The 22,367-nt window shown below is 56.8% G+C and overlaps 1 protein-coding gene across 1 annotated transcript; it reads left to right on the forward strand.

Moving 5' to 3' along the window:
• The first annotated feature begins 13,407 nt into the window (after positions 1-13,407).
• Positions 13,408-22,125, forward strand: MAP1S (microtubule associated protein 1S). Its single transcript, XM_054805675.1, has 7 exons — positions 13,408-13,643; positions 15,056-15,157; positions 15,914-15,996; positions 16,117-16,257; positions 16,764-20,004; positions 20,139-20,356; positions 20,457-22,125. The coding sequence occupies exons 1-7, from the start codon at positions 13,442-13,444 to the stop codon at positions 20,610-20,612; spliced, it is 4,143 nt and encodes a 1,380-aa protein (XP_054661650.1). The 5' UTR covers positions 13,408-13,441; the 3' UTR covers positions 20,613-22,125.
• Positions 22,126-22,367: the final 242 nt, after the last annotated feature.

Genomic DNA, 22,367 nt, shown 5'->3' on the forward strand with positions numbered 1-22,367 from the left:
TCGGTAAAGATGTGCTAATGTCTCCGTGCTTCTTTAAAGGAGGTTCTGACAAGGGAATCCTTCATGCTCCCGCAATGAGAAGAACGAACACGTACCTGACTGCAGAAAAAACCCAAATTGGGAGATGTTTGTTATCAAAAAGGAGAAGCCCTTGTAAAGAACGCGATGCTAGAAATGCAGGTGTGCAGGATCCACGCATATCCCTGAACGCCTGACCTTCACGTTGATGCCTCTCACCACACCCCAACGTATGGGCATCCGGCGTAACCTCATGCCGCCGGGGCTGTTCTCTCCTCTGTGCCACGAACCAGAATGCCTCTCCGTCTGCTCCTTCCTTGTGTCGCCGTTTGTCTCCCCAACCGTCTCCCTTCATTATTGCCCTCCGAACCATTTGATTGCTGAGGAGCATAAAGCACCACGGCCAAATCCAGATCAGGCCTTGAATTTCAGTGTTTGTAAAATACAGAGGTGTCTAGGTCTGGGTTTCAGCATGATCCATCAAAGAAAGAGGGGACACTAGCTGGGGTCATGTCCCAGTTTTCAGGGAAAGCTCAGGGTCTGACTTCAAGACTGACTTTGTACAGTTTTCTTTCACAAAAGTCTCCTGGACTCTTAATAGGATTTAGTTGTGTTATTTACAAACTGAAAGGAGGAAAAAGAACCACCCAGCAGGTCCTCACGAGACAATGCAGAGCCCCTCCTCACACTGACTCAACTGCGTCAGCGCCAACCTTTCCGAAATCTCCCACTGCAGAGGTAGGACACCCAGGCACACCTACCTTTGATAGCCAGTGACTCAGAAGCTGAACCGAGCAAATTAATACCACGATGAAATGGTTCTCGGGGTTTCTGCAAAGTTTACACAAAATTTCTCGTAAGGGAAAGGTGGGCACGAGTGATGGAAACACGTTCTTACGCCTCACCTTCAAATCAAGCAACGCTTCCACCAAGCAATGACTACGATGAAGAGATGGAGCTGTGACCAGTGACACTGGGAGCATCTCCCCTGCCCCGTGACTCACCCCCTTGCATCGTCCCAAGGCAGATACAGGCAGTTTGCCCAGTGAAGCCCCTGCAGAGACCCAGTGCAGCGCTGGGGGTAGTGCTCCCCGTTCGCAGTGTGGGGCAGCTGACCCATGGTCTCCCAGTCTGTTCCCAGCTGACGTGTCCCAGCGCGCAATACCATCTCACGGCACGGCACCACCTCAACTGGCCTCCAGCGCAGCTCTTGCTCCACAGCAAACCCCTGAGGGGAAGAGAAAACTCTTGTCGATGTCCTAATTTCTCTTTTTCAAAGATCAATTGAGAATAAAATATTTACTCTGCATCCTAGATATTCATGTCCTCAATTCATTGAATACATCTCGAGGAGCCTCCGGACAGATCACACCACAGCTTCACCCTCTCAAGCTGCAGTGCAACGAACTCTATGTGATTATCTTTGCTCTGCAAATGCAAATCTGATATCCTTTTGTGTTACAGGGTAGGTACCGTGGAATCAAGCCTACCAGAGACTTTTGTGACCTCCCATGTTCAGCAGCGATATCATTGCTACCTTTTGAATGGCCCGGAGAAAACAAGATCTCAGGAGCCATTTATGGCTGTTGATGCTGCTGCTCGAATCAAGTTTCAAACAGCAGGTAAGAAAAGGATTTATCTCAATAACTTCCTTTAATCCATTAACTAGTCAGGCTGGCAATTTACAATCAAATTATTTTTCTTTTACCAAAACTTTCCTGCGTAATAATTTTCTTAAAGTATTTGTCTGCATGCATTAAAAAAAATAAAATCAAGAATTTAATTTCTGAATATATGTTACCTGCAAACAATCCCCATGGTGCTCATAGTTGCGCTGTAGCTTCTTTTCTGATAGAGGGGTTTAAAATAATTACAAAATTAGTGTATGAAAAAATCATCAACAAAATTCCACTGTTTGGCAATCAGCTATTAAGTGGCCAGAAAATAGTAATATTGCAATACAACGCTGTGGGAAAGGTTTCAGGTTTTTGTGATGGGCTGATCCATGTACAAATAAATGCTTATGGTTAACAAAAAAAAGCAGGAAGGAGCATTTAAATATTTTAATCAAGGAAAAATTTACTTCTAAAACCTTTCGACCTTGAACAATATTCCCATCTGCAATTCATTGTAAGTACTTAGTAGTAAACTTTTGAAAATTCAGTGTTTGAATGTCATGTTTGCATAGACACTGAGGGGCAAGATTAAATAAATCCTTAAATTTTGATCAGACACGTTAGTTAAAAAGTTTCATGGAAATATCTAGAAGCGGATTTTTTTCAAATCACTATTTAAAGTCAGTGTTACCAAGGGCAATTTCAAGGTTGCCATCAGCATCTTGTAGAGTACTAGATTATTAAAATTATTATTGTTGTAATGTAATTAAATCTGAAATAAAAGCCGTGAAGACTCTTAAAGAAAATATATTTTACATATCGGAACCCGGGTAATGCATCGACACATGACATTACCATTGTCTTCGCACTGTAAGAGCATTGTCTCACCGTTGTCTTACTGTTCTTTATCTGTAAAAATATCTCTCAAAGAGAAAAATAATAAGCCTTCTGCCTTAAAACTCCAGCCCTTCCAGTGCATTGTCTACGGACATGGAAATATGCTTTGGGGAAGCTTTAGTATAATTTTCAGAGATGTTTGGAAGGTAGGAGAATCTCAATAATGGAGTTATTTCATTACTCTATGTCACAATGACCGTCCATGAGCAAAACAACAACTCTGATGATAATTTTTTTTTCTGGTCAAAAGACCGCAGAAACCTGAGCCGCTCTCAGCCCACGCGTCTCACTGCAGCCTTTGCTGTTTGAGACACTGCACTGAAAGGACTTTTCATCAGTCTCCTACGGTACGGCATGGATGTAGACCCAGAGAGGTCCCTAGAGCCATGCTGCTGTGAAGTCCTTGGCAGCTTTTCTAGGACCCGGAACAGAACTAAAGGAGCCTTGAAAGTCCATTGCCTTCAGCCGCGTTTCCAAGAAAGTCCCTCTGACATATCCTCGCTCCTCAGATGCTGAAAGGAATATCTTCCAGATGCCAAGCCCCATGGCTTTGTGGAGTTATGCTGTCAAAGTCGTGGTGCTCAGGGGAATCGTAAATTGGATTTAGGGATGTTTTCTCCCCAAAGGTCTAACGCTGGGGGAACTGAGATGTTCTAGCTGGAGATACTAGGTTAGAAAGGAAACCAAAGGGATTCTCAAAGTCTTTCTTAAATTAGTCTATCCCTCCAGGCAAAAGAAATCATCCGCTGACAAGGAGAAGAGATAATTCCCAGCTAGCACAAGCCTACTAACCTCTGCCTTGCTTTTCCCAGACTTGTTCCACCCTGAAATGAGTTCACCTGAGCCCAGAAACGGCCACAGAACCAGAGCCAAATAAGGAAGCCAGATAAGAAAAGATTCCTAATCCTCCTGTTGTCTCCTTTGCCATTAAATCTCTAATTGGTGAATGAATCGATCACATAACTCCCCCGACCTCGGGGTGGTCGCTGGAGCATTAAGGAAAAAAAAAAAATTTCACTTTTGGGACTGTGCCAAATCCTCCACACCTGAGAGAGGCGAAGACGACCCTTCTCATGGGCTGCACGGCAAACTCCCCAGCACGGGGTCTGAAAACCAAACCTGCACAGGATTCAGATCCTGAAATCCTGGCCTCCGCCACCTTTATTACCCTCCCCTTCGAGTACAGCCCAGTACTCAGAGCATTTACCCCAAAACTAAGAGACGTGGGCTCATCCACTTGTTTGAGAAGAATCAAAGCTGGTTTGCTCCTCTCCGAAGTCTCTCAAACTCCGTAAGAGTACTTGGATCTTCTCCCAAGAGAGAAGAGCGGCAGATGCATGACTTATATTGGCGTGACTGCCGTAATGATCATTCACGTTAGCTCCGTTTGCAATAATTCTATATTTATGTAAGAATTTCACACGGTAGTGTGTTTTTTAAATACTTCTTTTCACTGCAGAGCACTAAATGTACTGGGAAAGGGAAATTAGCACAGTCAGAAGCACGTACACCGGGAAGTACATCTACGTGTGCAAAGCCATCGACCAAAGGAGTTCAAGGAACAGTCTTTGCCTCCAGCTAAATTGGTCCTTAATTGGGTCGAAACGTGCTCTGGTAAAATACCGTTATTTATCTGCATTGCTTAGCTGATGACACCACCAAAATTCACTGCAATTTTGGATTCTTGCTCTGCTGACCTCAAGGCGTTATGTGGTTGGAAATGGCTGCGCATCTCTTTTGCCCACCTGCGTTGCACGGCACAACCGGTGGGTCTCTGCTGAGCTGGCCCCATTTGTTAACAGCAGCATTGGAGGATGGATTATTTCTTCATCTATTTTAAACTTTGTAGAAGCAGCTTCTTTCCTGGGGCCTCACAATCCTTAGATCTTAGCCAGAACAAAGATGTAATGGCAAGATTCAACGGAAGCTTAATGCGAGACAAATATTTGAATTTATAATATTGCAGTTTCGTGATGGTTACTTTTTTTCCCCTGAAGGGAAAGACTGGACCAACATGAACTTTTCCTTACAGAAATGTTTTATTTTCATAACTGAACAACTGTTTTCAGACGGCACTTATATTAACAGCTGTGCAATCAATATATGCACAAATTTCCTTAAAACTAAAGGAGAAAAAAAAAAAAGAGTAAATCTTGTACTTCCATTCCAGATATAAAGAAAAAACTTCAAGATATTGAAGGTGTATTTAAGTCAAAGCATCTACCAGGGGGATTGTCTTCCTTTCAGTTTGTGTTTTGTTCTTTTTCACTCAGCCTGACAAATATACAGCATTGTGTTCTGGCCTTGCCATGACTAATTTCAAAGGAAACGTATAACTAGCCAAAACAAAGGGCAATACAGAACCCCAATGGTTTATCTCCAATGTTTTTCAAGCTTGTGGTCTGAAACAGAAGAAATGTAGTCGGTGACTCTGGGGGAAGAGATTTGCTTGGACTAATTTTTGTTTTTATGAGCAGAAGTCTAAGAGTAATGTGATATAAGCCAGACTGCTGTTCAACCAGAGAGGAACAAACATCCTTTGATACTGCTTTTATCCCTGAAGTAAATGATGCTAAGAAACTCCAGAGAAGCCTTTAATACATTTCCTGCTTCTTTCTTGGATTATTCCCACGTTAGGAACACTCTTCTTTGAATTGAATTTATTTTTCATTTAATGAGGTAAAAAAAAAAATCAATTTGAAAATGTAAAATGGGAGATGAAAACAATACAAACCAGATATATTGACTAATTGCTTTTCTGATACTTTTAAAGCCTGTAATTTCTGACTTATTGTCTGTTGTAAGAACTGCAAGAGGCAAGAAATGTAAGTCCATACAGTAATTTCAAAAGAGGCATAGCCAGTAGAATTTGTTCAATATTGTCTGAGCAGAACCCTTACATTTGGAGAATGCACCGTTTTCCGTATTTCCTTATTCTCAGCCTTGCACCAGCTGAGCCGTATGGACAACACATGTCCAAGACAAGCCTTAGAATGGCGTGAGAAGACCACGAAGCAAACGTGTAAAAAACTGACACAGATTCCGGAGTCTGATTATAGACAAGCAGGCCCGCATGGTGGTCTACGCTACTGGGTTTTGCTGCTTTCATTATCCGTGATTTTTCATTGAATTCCCCCGAATCTCTACGTGACGTTACAGTCTGCGACGTACACGCGCTCTGCGAGTCTTCGTTAGAGATCGTCAGCGCTGGTACCAACTGACAGCAGGGGCTGATGCTCCAACCTGCCCCTCGCTCCACTGCAGCACCTTTGTCAGATCCACTTAGAGCTGAACCAGACCGCGAAACAGTCGTGCACGCATTGAAAGAGTTCTAGTTTTAGCCCACTGAGAGTTAAAACCAGGCTGAGGGACCAGGAAGGGATGCAGAACTGAAGCCAAACCACAACACAAAGCTTCTGTGTGACCGAGTTCTGCGCATACGTCCCATCCATTGACAGGCAGCAGAGATCTGCGTGGTACGGAGGTGCGGGTGCGAGCCCACCACGACCATCGGCACGTCGGCTGTTGGACTCACGGCTCCTCCTCAGGGACGAGAGAAGGCTCCCGGGAAGAACGGTGTGGGGAAGTTCAAACCGTTTGCACTCTAGGAACATTCGGGTTAAAAGATCTCCCCTCTTTTTTTTTCAGATGGGAGGTAATGAAAGAGCTAGAAGCCTAAAATAATAGGTCAAGTTCACAACCAGCTTTAGTAAAGAATATCGGCTGTCTAAAATAATGCCAGTTTTAAGCTTCTCAGAGAAATGGTATTCTTCGGATTAACAATTAAAGATATCAAATGGAACAAAACCATGACGGCAGGGAATCAGGGCACAGAAAACACATGCATATCTCAGTAAGTGTCATCAGTACGGGAAAGCAAGTGAAAACTCAGCTAAGAAACGTTATCAAATATTCAAGGATGAGGGGAAACACATCCATCTACTGACAAGTGCAGGGATATGAAACAAAGGAGGACAGATTCTCTCCTTCAGCCGTGACACAGCTCCCTCTGCAATCAAACTCTCAGGTCTGAAGCAACAATCCCTCGGTTAACTCCCATGATGGAGAGCAGACACTTCCTTTACGAACACAGCCACCGCTGAGCTGAACACGCTTGTGATGCCTACAGCCAGAACAGACCACTTTCGCCATCACGGCAAGACGACGAGGCGGTGCTGAGCATTCCCATTCAAGAGAGAACCCGGCTCTGCAGGGGCTGTGCCTTCTGGAAACAATAGAGTTGTTATTCACGACCCAGTAAGAACCGGACTTCCATGGGAGAAGACAAAAATAAATAGATGTTGCAATAAATTGTCCTTATGAGCTGGACAGTTGTCCTGAAAAATATGTTTATTAATGCAATTCTGCTAAACACGGACATGGAAGGATGTTAAGGCAGGGAATTCTCGCCTCTGTAGCCATAAAGCAGTCCTCTTCCGAGTGTATTACTCCTTATGTACTCTTTACAAATTCTGCTGTTACCTTTTAGAGCTGATTTCCGTTATTTCCTTTGCCAAAGCTGTAGAAAAATGAGACATATAGAAATCGACATTTTATTTGTACAGGAAAATAGCCAAGAACTCACTTCCAGAAGGTCCCTCGAGAGAGAGGCTAAAAGCCTAACACGGAGGAGACCGGGCTCCGCGTCGACCTGTTCCAAATGACAGCATTAGGGTACGAAGCCGCCGGCTCTCCGAGTCCCCTATCAGTTGGAGTATCCCAGCCTTCCTTACAACCGTCCTGCAGAAGAGAACTGAATTTTCTATTGCGTCCTTGTGTGTAGACTAGTCCTGGAATTGCCACTGCACCAGCTCTTACAATCCAGTATTTTGTATTTCGTTGGAACAGAGCAAAGGATCCAGCTAATACGATGATGTCACAAATGAAAGACTGCATTTTGAACCTTGCTGTTATAACTCATTAGGCAAAGCATTCTTACATTAATTATTCCAGATGATGGCAAAAAAAAAAATAATTTAATATTCCATACAAAAGATGTCAAGGTTAATGATTCAATCGGGAGAAAAACTGCTAGCGGAAAAAACCCTCCACATGACAGAAGTTTTGATATTAAATGAATAAAAAGAATTAAAACTGTAAGAATTGAAGAAGGCACCTACAAAAACCCAACCTCCCCCACTTGTAGGATGATAAGGCTGTATTTTACATTGAGGCTTTTCGAGTAAACAAACCTTTGCTCTTCCACATTGCGTTTTCTCCAAACAAATTCACCAAGACCTACATTGATACCGCAAAACGCTTGGAAAAAACCCTTCAAACATGAAGCTTATTCCAGGGGGTGGTGTGAAAATCAGCCCGTTCAACGCCAGCATGCGTGTCACCCAATCTGTACCTTGGCGCTCTGCCTTTAAGGCGCTGTGCGCAAGAGCCAGGCATGGGTTGGTATTTAAAGCGATAATTCATCCCACCGTCTCCGTACTATGGGACTTGTACGTTGAGTATAACGAAGACATTTCTTGCTGTCGAATCTGACCGTCTGTTTTGCCATGAGCTAAGGAATTACCACATTAAATACCCTGAGGGGAATGCCCTCACCCTACAAATTGTCTCTTCTCTAAGTTTCTCACTTTTACTTGGTATTATTAATTATAAAATCACCAGTAGGATCCGAACATAAAATGGATGCCTTTAGTAGAGTGCTTGAAAGATGTTTAGAGGTTTAGTTAGGTACGTATTGAAGACTCACTGAACTAAAATACTGACATGCTCAAGACTGGGCTTTGGCACAGAACTCTGGCTTCGAAAGGAAACATGGGGTTTGCAAGGTCCCTTGAATTTTAGGTCAAGCCTGTAAAACCCGGGTGTAAAATGCTACCAGAAGACCTCACTGTAAAGCCCAACTCAGCCGATTGAGCTTAGGTTCCTTGTTGCGTTTTCCTTATGGTAAACGTTTGCCCCTTTCGTTGCGAATTCCTCCGACAAAGCGCAATCACCTTGTGTTTTATTGCTGCGTGGTGGCGAGGGCTGACCTCTCCCTCCGCTCCTACTACAAAGGCTTTTGTGTTCTACGTGTTGCTAGGAGGGAAGACGTGGAAGGACCGTACCTTGTTAGCTTTTCCTTTGCCTCCGTCGTGCCCCAAGGTGCTCTGCGTGACGCCAGTCTTCACCCTTTGGCAGCCTCTAGAAGAAGGAATAGATTCAATACAGAGTTTAATCTGTACTTAAACAGAAAGACAGAATGGCGTGGTCAGACAGGAAAGGCTTTAAATACTCTCCTACAAAACGGCAACAACAGCAGGTGTAACTAAAAGGCCGTTGCATTTACTAATGGGAGCACAATCCGGTGCAGCGCAGCACCCTTACTCCACCAGTAGCAAATGCTTCAGGAAAAAACCACACCAAGCTCATACGGGTGCAAGCAAAGAACAACCCCTCCCAAAACAAACTGCTTGGTTTGCTTTAAAAATATCTAGACTTTAATTCACCTTTCCCGATTCCTTCCCGTCGTCCTTTATTCCTACATGCCTTGCTCCTCTATTTTAGGAGGTGTAGGATGGCCTCGGGTGGCCCACGCGCCGTGCAAGGAGAGAGGCTGTTCGGTTCGACTCGGCAGGGCGCGCGCGCGATGAGGACGCAGAGGCAAACGCCGGCCTCGCGCAGAAAACAGACTGGACCGTTACTCAACAATCCCCAGACAACAACTCCTTCCCCGTGTCAAACCTGTAAATATAATAATAACAACTTATGAGACGCGCTTTTCATCCTGGAAACAAACACGCAGTATTTTCCAGATTGTAATTTTATTTCCTCTAAGAAAGTTGCCTTTGGAAAGCAGCAGCCTAATTAGCACAGCAGGGACTCGATCAGGTTTAAGGTACGTGGTTAGCGTGTCGCTTTGGTATGATATGAGATCACAGATCTCATTCTGGTCCCCAAAGGACGCTTCTGAACGACTCCAGTCCGCTGCCCGGACATTCAGCTCTCTGGGTACCTGCACATCACCTGCAGCAAGGGCAGAGGGGTAGCTACAGACAATTTGGTTCATTGCAACAACCCTGGCAATCAGGAGGCAACGTGGTTCCCGTGCGCACACGAATGACCCCAGTTCGTCCCTCTCTTGCCAGCACAGGAGCAGAAGAAGAGGCAATATGCATCTCACCTCCTTGAGGATCGACCGGAGGGTTAGCGCATTTCTGGGCACCGTTGATGGTTGATTTGAGTTTTATTATCAATCTACGGGCTAAGCGTCAACAACCGGCATCTGTGCCGGGTAAAACACTGGCCACAAAAAACAACTGGTACAACCGACAGCTGGGCAAACTGATCTGGCAAAGGCAACAACCGGTTTTATAAGGCATGAGTTTCTTAAGAGGAAAGGAGAAGAGGGACAGAAGAAAGAAAAGAAGAGGAGAGGATGGAACAGGTATCACCACCCTTGGATCCCACGATGTCGTCACAGGAACGGCATCTTGGTCCGCAGGTCTTGGTCTGCAGGTCTTGGTCTTGGTCCGCAGGTCTTGGTCCACAGGTCTTGGTCCGCAGGTCTCGGTCTTGGTCCGCAGGTCTCGGTCTTGGTCCGCAGGTCTTGGTCTTGGTCTGCAGGCGGTGGGTTGACAGCAGCGTGACCACATGGTGCCTTTATCCTGTTCTGCCCTCAGCGCCCACCCTCGGGGAGGGGGGTAACGTGCCTTCCGGGGTCCCAGGTGTCCAGCTCATGCCCAAAGCAGCCGCTGGAGAGTTACCAGAGGTGGAGGGAGGCAGCCCACCACCCCACCTCCACAGCACCCGCAGCGACCAGGAGTTGTTGGAGACAACGCAGGGTACGTGTGGCTCCTCAGCAGTGTCTGACACCACCCCCTGAGACAACACAGGGCATTTGCGGCCTTTCAACAGTCTCTGACACCACCCCGTGGCTCTGCTTTGAACTTCACTGGTCTTGGAGGTGGCACCCCTCCACCACCACTGGAAGAGGGATTGTCTGGATCTCTAGGGAAGACTCCGTCTCGAATACTCTTCCTGCAGATGCAAGTAATTGACCGCAGCGAGAGAATTTCCTTGTCCAAGCAGCACCCATATGCTCTCCACTGAGATCCTGAACAACTTCAATTTGTCCAAAATCGTAAGGCCCCTTGAATTTCATCTTCTAAGGTGGTGATACAAACATAGCGGACAGAAGGAGAAAAGAGAGAAGCAGCAGAGGAGAACAAGCGATTTATCATGCATTTAACAACGGCTATTCCGATCATTAAAAACAAAAATCCAGCCAGTAAAATAAGCCCAACCTGGATCAACCACTTTCCCCACCCCGTGGGTCCCAATGACTTCAGGAGGGAGGTAAACCAAGAGTTAGGAGAGAGTCTGTCAAACCAGTCTTTGGGCTGGAGCAATTGGAACAGTTTGGTGATTTGATCAGCGACTTCTTTCATTTTAGCACGGGCTTGCTCTATCGAGGTAGTAGCGTTGTGCATAGTTACGCGACATTCTCCGTCGGTTAAATTCAACGCGCCACGCGCACCTCGTTCCTTTAGTAACAACATATCAAGAGCTAAACGGTTTTGTAACGTCATCTTTGATACCTGTTGAACCTGCAAACTTAGTTCTCTGAAAGTATATATGGTCCAATTCGACAACACGTGGACTTGCCAAGTTATATTTTCTAATACAAATTGGTGCCTCCGCAAAGTCCGCTGTATAGGAAGTGGGTCCCTTTTCTCAGTCCGGCCCCACGCGATTAGGAAGTTGTGTACGCCAAGGGAGAATGACTTCTGGAGTAACTAGCTTCGTAACAGCCTGGCTGTTTAAACGGGTGGGAAAAGGGGTCTAGCGGAGTATTAGAGCAGTAATGAGAAGTGGTGGCTTCACCAACTCTGTGGGTTCCTGGCGAGAAGGAGCAATTTCCACTATGGACGGTAAGCTGCTGCTCGGCCCCTTTCGGGGTCTAGATGCGCCCGCAGCCCGAGTGGGAGTGGGGCTGTGTCAGGGCTGCTGCGGGAGGCTTCAGGCCAGGCACCCATTTTGGGGCTGGCACCTTTGGCCTGGGAGCAGGGGATGGATGTTTCCAGTTTGGAGGCTGGACGCTGATTTTGGGCTGGTTCTGGCTGTGCCAGGGTGTCCCCGGCGTGCTGGGGAGGGAGAGACCAAGACTTCGCCTGCCGCTGCTCTCAGCTGCTGGGGGGTTCCTCGCGGCAGCTCCCCTGGGGGCACCAGGATGTCCAGCACATGGGACTTTGCAGCTTTTTTCCTGGGTTTCTCTCCTGTCCTGCCCCGATGGGCTGCCCTGGCTCGGGTGCTGTGGGGGGAGACACTGCGCCAGGCGGCAGTGGACAGTGGGTGCCGGGGAGAGGACGCGAGGCTGCACGCGGGGGGCGGGATGCACCCCGAGCCCCCCTGATCCTACCACAGCCCTGATTCCCCTTCAGCAGGGACCGACCCCCAGCCGGATGCAGGGGGTCCGGAGTGGTGGTTACACCTCAGGGTGCAGCCTGTGGGGGTGGGTGCTGCTCGTGGGTGGGACAGGATCTGGCACCGGTGTCCTGGGGGGTTTGGGGTGACGTGGGTCTGGAGCCCCATGAGCATCCTGGGGGACTCGGGGTGACGCGGTGCCGTCTGCGGCAGGTCGAGGTACCGCAGGAGGTGCTGGAGAAGCTGGGGAGCAGGGAGCTGCCAGCGGTGGAGAAGAGGCTGAGCTGGGTGCCCTCGGTACAGCCGGGCTGGGGGGCGGTGGGTGCTCAGCCCTGAGTACTCGGGGAGGGGGGACACCAAGCCCCGCAGCCAGCACCGGAGCCAGACCCTTTGGGTGCCAGTCGCAGGGGTCCAGCCCCGGGGCTGAGGGGTGCCGGTGCCGTCCCGCAGTGCGAGGCTGGGGAGCCGTGCGCGGTGCGGAAGGGGGCACGCATCGGGACGCTCTGCAGCTGCGCCCGTGGTACCGCCCGCAACTTGTTCATCCTCAAGTGAGGGACCGGGGACATCAGGGACGTCCGGGATGCTGCCACCCACCAGGATGCTGCTGGCCCAGGTGGTGCCCTGTGCAGTGGAGGGGGAGCCCCAAGACACCCCTGGACGTGCCTGCACAGCACCCTGGCACCCTTGGGTGCCCTGAGCTGTGGGTGTCCAGGGCCGCATTAAACGACTTGGATTCATACCTGCTGCCTGCTCTTTGGGGGCTCTGGGGGGTCAGCACCCCTCTGCCGCTGGCTCCGGGCTGGGCATGGGTCCTGGGGGGCCGGGCAGGGTGGGCAGGGTGGGTCCCATCCTGCTGCGGGTCCACGTGGGGCACCTGAGGCTGGGGTGGGACAGCAGGAGGGTGGGTGCTGCTGTGCTGGGCTGGGGGCCAAGGGCTGGGCCCGGGGGGGTCTCGTAGTCCCGGCACCGTTTATTCCTGCTCCGCTGGAAGCAGTTTGGGCAGCGAGGCCGAGGGCGGGGGGACGTGACGGGGGCTCCACTGCCCGGCCCGGCCCCATCCTGCCCCGCACCGCACAACCCGTGCACGACACAGAGTTACACTGCACAGCCTCGCCCTTGCGCTGCCTGTCCCCTGCACCGCACCGTGCCGCGCAGCCCCCCACCCCGGCACTGCACCGCACTGCACCGCACACCCCCAGCTCCGCACCGCACGGCCCCAGCCCCACGCTGCCTCCCATCGCCGCATCACCCTGCAACGCCCACCCCCAGCTCCGCACTGGCCTGCGCATCCCTTGCACTGCACTGCACTGCACTGCACTGCACTGCACTGCACTGCACTGCACTGGCAACCGGACCCCACCCGCGGCGGCCCCACCCCGCCATTGCCCCTTTAAGACCTCTCCGCCCGCCTCCGCTCCCTCCCGTCCCTCTCCGTGCCGTGATCTCCCATTGGCCATCGGTGACATCAGTGGGCGGGACTTGGCGGCGGTGACGCAGCGGGGGCGGGGTCCAGCGCGGCGCGGCGCGGCGGGCGGGGGGCGCCGAAGATGGCGGCGGCGGCGGCGGCGCGGGCCGCGGGGGCTGCGGAGGGCGCGGGCCGGGCGGCGGCGGCGGCGGTTCCGGTTCCTCCTCCTCCTCCTCCTCCCGGCCCCGCCGCGGGGCCGCGCCGCTACTCGCTGCTGGCCATCGTGGGCGGTGGCTGCCACCGGCCCGGCCTGCTGGCCGCCGCGCTGCAGCAGCTGGAGCGAGGTGAGCCCGCGGCTCCCGGGGCGGTGGCGGTGGCCGCGGTGGTCCCGGCGCTGCCCCGGTGCGGGCCCGGCCCTCCCTCGCGCGTGATGCCCCGGGCTGTGCCCCCTCCTCCCGCCCCGGGGCCACCCCCACCCCCCCCCGGAGCCCCCCCCCCCACTCCCGGCTCCGAGCCCTCCCGGTCCCCGGGGTCCGACCGCTCCTGCCCCGCACCCCCGGGGCCTGACCCCCCCCGGGCCCTCCCGATCTGCCCTCTCCTGCCCCAGATCTCCAGGGTCCGGACCCCCAGCATCTGCCCCCTCTCCTGCGGCGGACCCTCAGGACCTGCCCCCTCCCTCGCCCCCAGACCCTGGGGATCTGCCCCCTCTCCCCCGGGTTCTGTCCCCCGGCTCTGGGGCGGCGGGCGGACCCGTCCCCTCCCTTTGTCACCACCTGGGACCTTGCCCCGTGGGGGCTGGGGGGGGCCGCGCTGGGGGACCCCCTTCACCCCCTGCTCCCGTCTCTCCCCCCCGGCCTTCCCTGAGCTGCGGCCGGAGCTTGGGCGGGGGGGGGGTCTCAGGCCACGGCATCAGAGCACCCCTGCACTGGAGCAGAGCCCCCACATCACGGCGGGGGACACACACACACGTGTCGCCAGGACTGCCCCGTTGTCCCCCTCCCTCGTGGGACCCCCTGTGAGGGCAGGACCGCGCCTCGCTGTCCCCGTGCAGCGAAACTGCCCCCAAACCAGCCCCAACCCTCGCCCAGCGCCTTGTGCAAAATTTGTGCAACCCCCCGCGGCCGCCCTGTGCCGAGGCCCAGCCGTCTTACGCCATCGCCCGCCGGTTTGCCGGGGCCGTTAGTGGGGAGCGGTTGCGGCCACGGTGGTCGGTCACCGCGGTGGGGGGCTGGCAGCTCCCCGTGAATCCCCCCTGTGGGGTCCTGAAGGGGTTCTGGGTGTTTTGGGGCTACGCCTCGGGGTTTCCGACCCCGCTCTGGGAACACCTGCACCGGCGGTAGCACCGTGTGCACCGAATCCTCCGGCACCGTTAATTCCTCTAATCGCCGCCTTTGAAGAGGTGCCGGCAAGGTGCGCCCGTCGCCCCGGGGGCTGAGGTTTTGGGTTGGCAAAGCTGGTGCTGCCGTGAGTCACCGTGCAAGGTGCTCGTCTGCCTGCCAGGCGGCCGGTCGGTGCGTCGGCCTCGTGCCGGGGTCCGACTGGATTTGGGGACGCACTGGGGTGTCCCCAAAGCCACCGGGCTGGCACGGTTGTGTCTTAGGGTGAGGTAGGAGTGGGGCGGACTTGTGCTGCTTCTTGGCTAAACCGGTGCCGTTTAGGTGCTGCGGTGTGGGGACGCGGTGCCGGTGGGTGCTAACAGGGCTGAGCCCCCCCTCATTATTTTTGTCATCCCATCCCCCCCCCAAAAAAAAAAAAGGAATCCGCTCTTGGGATATCGATCTGTCATCCTGCAACCTGGACGAGCAGCTGAAGCTTTTCGTGTCCCGGCACTCGGCCACTTTTTCCAGTATCGTGAAAGGTAAAAATGGGGAAACCCCCCCCATCCCAGGGGTGTCTAGTGGGGTGGGGGAAAACCCCCCCCCCAATCAAGCCAGGGGGGTGGCAGGGAGGGGGGGAGGGCGGGGAGGGACTCGCGAGTCCCTCCCCGCCGTCCCCCCCTCCCTGCCACCCCCCCAGCCGCTGTGGGAACAGACTTTGGCTTTGTGACCCCCTCACATCCAAGCCCCGTGATCCCCACCACCATGTGAGAAACCGCTTCCTTCCCTCACCCCGGGGCGGGATGCGATTTCCCTGGGAAAGGAGAAGATGGAGCCGGGAATGCCGGTGCCGCTCTGGTACCTCTGTCCCCACCGTGTCCCCTTGTCACGCCAGTGGGTCACTCCCTGGGTGTGGAGGGGGCCCATGGGAGGTGGTAGGGTCTCCAGTGGGGGGGTTGCAGCCCCGAGATCCCCCTGGGAGCACCCAGGGCTTGCCATGGTGCTCAGGGGGGACAGGAGGGGCTCCCCCAGCCTGTCTCCCACCTCTTTCCTCCCCTCCCTGCTGCAGGAAGGATGCGGGAAACGTGTCCTTCGGCTAAGCAGATCCGTTGGCCCCCGCCGTGTCCGGGAGCGGGATGGTGGCTGTCCCTCTTCCATGGGGGAAGTGGGCAGGGGCTGACCCTGCCGCCGTGTCCCCCTAAACCATTTCCCCCACCCAACCCCCTTGGGATGAAGCCAAACTGGGGTGCAGCCCCGTTGTTTTAGGGAAGGTGGGTGTCAGCCCTCGCTCCCCACAGGTCAGCGGACCCTCCACCACCGGGGAGATGTGCTGGAGACCCTCGTGCTGCTCAACCCTTCCGACAAGTCCCTGTGCGACGAGGTAAGGCGGGGGGGGACGGGGGATGCAGCTGAGGTCCCTTCGGAGCAGGGGGGTGTCACGGGATGGAGCCTGGTGGCATCATCATGTCCCCTTCTTTCCTCGTGTCCCCGCCGTCCCCAGCTGCGAAACCTCATCACGGACGTATCGCAGCACAAGCTGCTGGTGTTCGCCGGGCCCTGCGTGGAGGAGACAGGGGAGCTGATGCTGCAGACGGGCTGCTTCTCCCTGCGGGATTTCATCCAGATCTTCACAGACAAGGAGGTGCGGTGCCGGGGAGGGGAGCTTAGCTGGGGGACCCCCGGGGAGGAGCTGACTGCTCCCCACCTCCCCCAGCTCCGGTGCGTGGAGGGGGCCGCAGGCCAGTGCTGCCGGAGCGACTGTCTGCTCACGTTCTCCGGCGTCTCGGTGGGGGGAGCCGGGCACGGCAGCGGCACGAGCAGGAGGCTGGTCCAGCCGCAGGCAGCCACGTCCCTCTCACTGCCGGGCTGGGGAAGGGGCAGCGGGGGCGGGGGGGGCGGATCGGCCACATCCTGGCCCTGAGCCGCAGCTGGGGGGGGGGTGCAAATGGGGGACCAGCCCCCCCCCCCCAGGCATTGTGCCAGCACCGGGTACAGCGAGCGGGATGGGGTGTGGGAGCCCCCAGGGAAGGGGTGCCCTGTGCTTGCTGAGGGAGGGGTGGCTGAGGCAGGGCACCCCCTGGGTGCCCCATCTCTGGTCCTGGGTGCCCCATCCCACCTGAAGCTCTGGCTGTCCTCATCCCCTCACAGGTAGGGGAGATCCTGAGCTCCGCAGACCCCTCAGCCAAGGCCAGGCTGACCATCAGCTGCCCCGATTTCGGGGAGTGGAGGGACTCGGGCTTGGACCATCACAACCTCCAGGACTTCATTGAGCTGCGCTACAACCCGGGCTGCATCCTGCCGGAGATGGAGGGGCTGGAGGAGTTCATGGAGTACCTCTCGGAGTCGCTGGAGCCCCAGTCCCCCTTTGACCTCCTCGAGCCCCCCACCATGGTCGGCTTCCTCAAGCTCTCCAAGCCCTGCTGCTATATCTTCCCGGGTGGGAGAGGGGACTCAGCTTTCTTTGCCGTCAATGGCTTCAACGTCCTGGTGAACGGAGGCTCCAACCCTAAGTCATCCTTCTGGAAGCTGGTCCGGCACCTGGACCGCATCGACTCCATCCTGGTGACGCACGCGGGCACGGACAGCCTGCCCGGCGTTAACAGCCTGCTGCAGAGGAAGCTGGCCGAGCTGGAGGAGGATCCGTCGCAGGGCAGCGGGGACTGGGCGAAGAACCTCATCTCCCCGGAGCTGGGTGTCGTCTTCCTCAACGCCTCCGAGAAGCTGAAGGACATCGAGGGTAACTCGCGGGTGCTGAAGAGCTGCGATGAGGCTGCCCTGACCCTGCACTACCTGGAGAAGCTGGGTATCCGTCCCAACCCGCTGGCCCGGGACAGTGGACCCCGCGCAGAGCCCACCGTTCTCTTCCAGAAGATGGGAGTGGGCCGGTTGGACATGTACGTCCTGAACCCCGTGAAGGGTACCAAGGAGCTGGAGTTTCTCCTGCAGCAATGGTCGGGCAACAGCTACCCCAAGGAGCAGGACTTGCCCCTGCAGTGCCTGACCTCTGTCTGCGCCCTGCTCGTCTGGCACCCCGTCAGCCCCTCCGAGAAGATCATCCGGGTCCTCTTCCCTGGTTGCACCCCCCAGGGCCGCATCCTGGAGGGGTTGGAGAAGGTGAAGCACCTGGAGTTCCTCAAGCACCCCGTGGTCACCAAGAATGACTTGAAGGGACCATCAGTGCCCCAACCTGAGAAGCTGCTTAAGCAGAGGAGGGCGGAGAGCAAGGAGAGCCTGAAATCGGCTTCCAAGCTCAGCTTGGTGGACGCTGGGGCACCGGCGCCGAAGGAGAAGGCTCCATCAAAGGTGGAGAGAAAGGAGGTGAAGGCAGGGACCAAGGAGAAGCCAAAATCCCTGGGGGAGACAGCCCGAGCGGGATCAGAAGAGGAGAAAGCCAAGGATGCTCGGGCCAAGCTGGAGTCTTCGATGGAGAAGCTGAAGGTGGACACAAAGCCGAAGCCGAGCAAGGAGAAAGTGGTGCCCAAGAAGGAGCCCATTCCCCGGAAAGAGGAGAAGAAGCCGCCAAAGAAGGACGAGGGGGCCGAGGCGAAGGGGGAGGCCAAGAAGGAGGCGAAGGTGGTGAAGAAGGAGGTGAAGGCTGAGACGCTGCGGAAGGATGCGAAGGAGAGCAAGGCAGAGGCCAAGGCTCCCGCCAAGCCCCTGGCCCGGAAAACACCGGTCCCGGAGACTCGCAAACCCCTGGCCAAGGCCGGCAGCATCAAGAAACCCCCCCTCAAGAAGGAGCCAGAGAAGCCCAAGGCCAAAGCCCCCCGGGAGGCAGGCGGCAGGAAGGAGCCGGGGGCGTCGGACGGCTCCAAGTCCTCCTCCCCCGAGGACATGGTGCTGGAGGCCGAGCGGGGCCGGGGGGCCGCCTCGCCGGGGACTAGCGGCAGGAGGAAGAAGGAGGAATCAACGGACGAGGGCATCACCACGGCCGAGAGTGAGCTGGAGCCCTCGCCGCTGGAGAACGGGGCAGCTGGGGGGCAGGAGGACTCATCCTGCCTGGAGAACGGCCTGGAGGACCCCGACAGCCCCCAGCGTTTCCGCTACCTGGAGAGCAGCCCTTTGAGAGCCGTCTGCCCACCCTCACCCCTCGCCAAGACCCCCAAGAGCGACCGCAGCGTCAACTTTGACCTGACGCCCACCGGGATGCTCAATCACGGCCCCGAGGGCGGTGAGGACGCCTGCGGCAGCTCCGAGGAGAAGACCCTGGAGATGATGTCTCCGGCCAGCTCGGGGCCGGCCAGTGCCGGGCACACTCCCTTCCACCAGTCGCCGGTGGACGATGGCATGGAGGAGCCGGGCACCGGCTCGAACCGTCAGCCAAACCCTTGGCCGCCGGCCGGAGGCAAAGCCTCGCAGGACGGCTCCAGCTCCTCGCAGGAGAAGCAGGCCGGCTGTCTCTCCCTCAGCCCTTTCAAGGACGACGTCCCCGACGTGTCCCCCACCATCACCACCCCCTCGCTGCCTGCCGAGGTGGGCTCCCCGCACTCCACCGAGGTGGACGAGTCGCTCTCGGTTTCCTTCGAGCAGGTGCTGCCACCCGTCAGCGAGTCCCCACCGGAGGAGGGCAGGCGGTCTCGGGGGACCGGGGGGACACCAGAGCCGGAGGCCACCAAGGGCGGGTTGTCGCTGCCGCTGCGGCCGTGCCACCACCCGCCGCGGGCTGACGGCGATGCGGTGCCGCGGCCCGGCCGCCGTTCCGACTCTCCCCACGACGTGGACCTCTGCTTGGTGTCACCCTGCGAGTTCGAGCATCCCAAATCGGAGCAGTCGCCCTCGGCCGCCGCCAGCCCCCGGGAGCTGTCGGACAGTGACCCGTCGCAGGAGCTGGTGCAGCGCCGGGGTCGGCCCCGTCAGCCGGCGGGCGAGACACCCCCCACCTCCGTCAGCGAGTCGCTGCCCACCCTCTCCGACTCTGACATCCCGCCGGCCACCGAGGACTGCCCCTCCATCCTGGCCGATGGGATGGAGTCGGACGAGGACTCGGAGCATCCCAGCCACGGCGTGGCCAGGGCGCGCGACCCGCTGCCGGCCCCCATGAAGGACCCCTGCCCCCTCCCCGCCCAGCCCGGTATCTGCATGGTGGACCCCGAGGCGCTGCCGACCGAGCAGACCCGCGCCGGGAAGAAGGAAACCCCCGGCAAGGTGAAGAGGACCCCGTCCCGCGTGGGCTCGGCGCCTGCCGCCCCAAGAGCCGAGCCCCCCCGGCACCCCACCCTGGCTCCCAAGGCCAGGGGTCCCGCCAGCTCAGCCCGTGACGCCGGGGACAAGGCCAGGCTGCCCCTCGGGGACAAGAAGGGTCCCTCCGGCGGGGACACCCGCACCCCAGGGACCACCCGCGGCACTGGAGCCCGGCTGCCAGCGGGAACCGGCAGGGCATCACCAGCAGGTACGGGGCTGGGGGGGGACACACGTGGGTGCTCCCGGCTCCCAGAGCAGCTCAGAGGCTCCGCTGGTGCCGTGCAATGGGTTTGGGGAGTGCGGGGACTGCGGCTCACAGGTCCCGTACCCCCGTCCTGGCAGGCGCACGGGCTGCAGCCCCCCCGGGCCCCCCGGTCTACGTGGACCTGGCTTACCTGCCCGGCTCCTGGAGCGCCCGGACGGTGGACGAGGAGTTTTTCCGGCGCGTCCGTTCCCTCTGCTACGTGGTCAGCGGCGACGACCACCTGAAGGAAGGTGTCCTGCGCTCCCTCCTCGACGCCCTGCTCGCCGCCAAACACCAGTGGGGCACCGACATCCAGGTGAGCCCCCCCCAAATACCTGGAGCGGTGGGCTCAGCCCCCTCCCGGTGCTGGGGCGGGGGGGTCTGGGTGTGACGCAGCGCGGTGGGTGTCTCCGCAGGTGACCTTGATCCCCACCTTCGACTCGCTGGTGATGCACGAGTGGTACCAGGAGACCCACGACCGGCAGCAAGAGCTGGGCATCACGGTGCTGGGCAGTAACAGCACCGTGGCCATGCAGGATGAGACCTTCCCCGCCTGTAAGGTGGAGTTCTGAGGCGGAGGGGGGGGGGCCCACGGTGTGGGCTTCACCCCCACCCTCCTCCGTGAGCCCCCCCCTCTCCCTCCCTCCGCACCCGGTGACTTGGGGGCTGGTGCAGCCCCTGGCCGCTGTGGCTCGTAGGGGAGGGAGAGGGGGGGCTGCTGGGGGGAGATGCGGTCGTTAACCCCCCCCCCGCCCCAGGACTGGCGGGTCTCCCAGGGGACCCCAAGCCCACGGCACCCACATGCACCGCACCGTCACACACCGCGTGGTTCCCGCATGCCCACGCCGAGCCGTACACTCCTCGCTCTGCACCCGCTGCCGCCCCGGGGTGGGTGAGGGACCAGCCGGGGATGGGGTGACGCTGCCTTTGCGGGGGCAGGATCCGCGTCGTCCCCCCCTGCATCCAGCAGCGGTGCTGAGCTGTTTCCCGGCGGGCAGCGAGCCCCAGCCGTGCTCGACTTTACAGGGTAAATTTTATTGTTTGCTGTTCCTACCCCCTCCCTGGACAAGCCACTACTGCCAACCCTCCCGGGACCCGCAGCCCCAGCCCCTGGGGGGGACACAGGTCCCCTTCCGGGGGGCTCTGGGCTGGGAATGACGTCAGCCATCCCCGGGGGCGGGTTTCCATCCCCGTGGGGCAGCACTGGGGCTCGTGCCCGGGCTCGGGGGGGGCTGCGGCGGCTGCTCCTCTGGCACTACAGCCACGGGTTTCGTCCCCAGCCCATCGGACCCCGTGGCCGCCAAGAGCGGCTGTGTCCCCCCGTGTCCCCCCCTTTCACGTGCAGCAGCTGGGGGGGGGGGGGGGTGTCTGTCCTCTCCCATGGGCTGAGACCTGGCAGCTCGCTGCACTGATGGCTCTTTCCCTCCCTGACAGCAGGGGCTGTGGGGCCTGACCCTGCACCCCAACTGGGAGGGGGGGGCTGAGGAAGGCTGCTCCCCCCTCATCCCCCCCCAAGCCCTTGAGTTGCTGGAAGGCTGTTAAGAAACCAAATGTCACGTGCAATTTTTAAGGGGGTTTGTGAGCAGAGAGCAGGGGCGGCCGGGCCAGGAAGGGGGGGGCAGGATCTGGCCCCCCACTCCCTCCCCCCCCCCCCCCCCAGCCCCTGGCTGGGGCAAACACTAACCCATTTTGTAGGAGGCTCCTCGCTGGCTCTTTTTGTAATGACTTTTTAAGAAAAAAGGAGGAAAAAAAAAAAAATAGTGTGAACTGAACAAACCAAACCCGGTTCGGCCGGAGGTTATTTATCTGCGGCCCCCCTGGCCCCAGCACCGCCTGGCAGCCGCGGGGGCTTTTACCTTCGATTGTATCGTCCTACGTGTTCGGGGAGGGGGGACTGAATGTTTCACCTTTAGTGCTTTATATATTTTTTCTTAGCTGGGACCTGGTTTGGAGGTTGGGGGGGTGAGGGGGGCCGTGACCCCCCCCAGGCCCTTGCCCACGGACGCCGGCACGCTCCCCGTCTTGCACGCCACGTTCCCGTTTGGCAAATGTGTTGAAAATGAGCATTAAAGAGAGGATAGCTCCCGGCTGCTCCCTGCCTCTTGTGTTTGGGGGGAGCTCGGGGGGGTCCCTCGGTCCTTGGGGCAGGGGGCCGGGGGGGGGGGGCTGGATGCCACCCTGGGGTCCTGGGATGCTGCTGGGCGGTTTGGGGGTGCTGGGGATGGGTTTGGGGGTGAAGGGTGGGTTGGGCTCAGCTCTGGAGCGGGGAGGGTGTGCTCTGGGGCCGCATCCTGTGCTGGGTGAGGGGCTGGGGGCGGGGGGTGTCC

The sequence above is a fragment of the Grus americana genome, chromosome 28, assembly GCF_028858705.1.
Source record: "Grus americana isolate bGruAme1 chromosome 28, bGruAme1.mat, whole genome shotgun sequence".
Classification (NCBI taxonomy): domain Eukaryota; kingdom Metazoa; phylum Chordata; class Aves; order Gruiformes; family Gruidae; genus Grus; species Grus americana.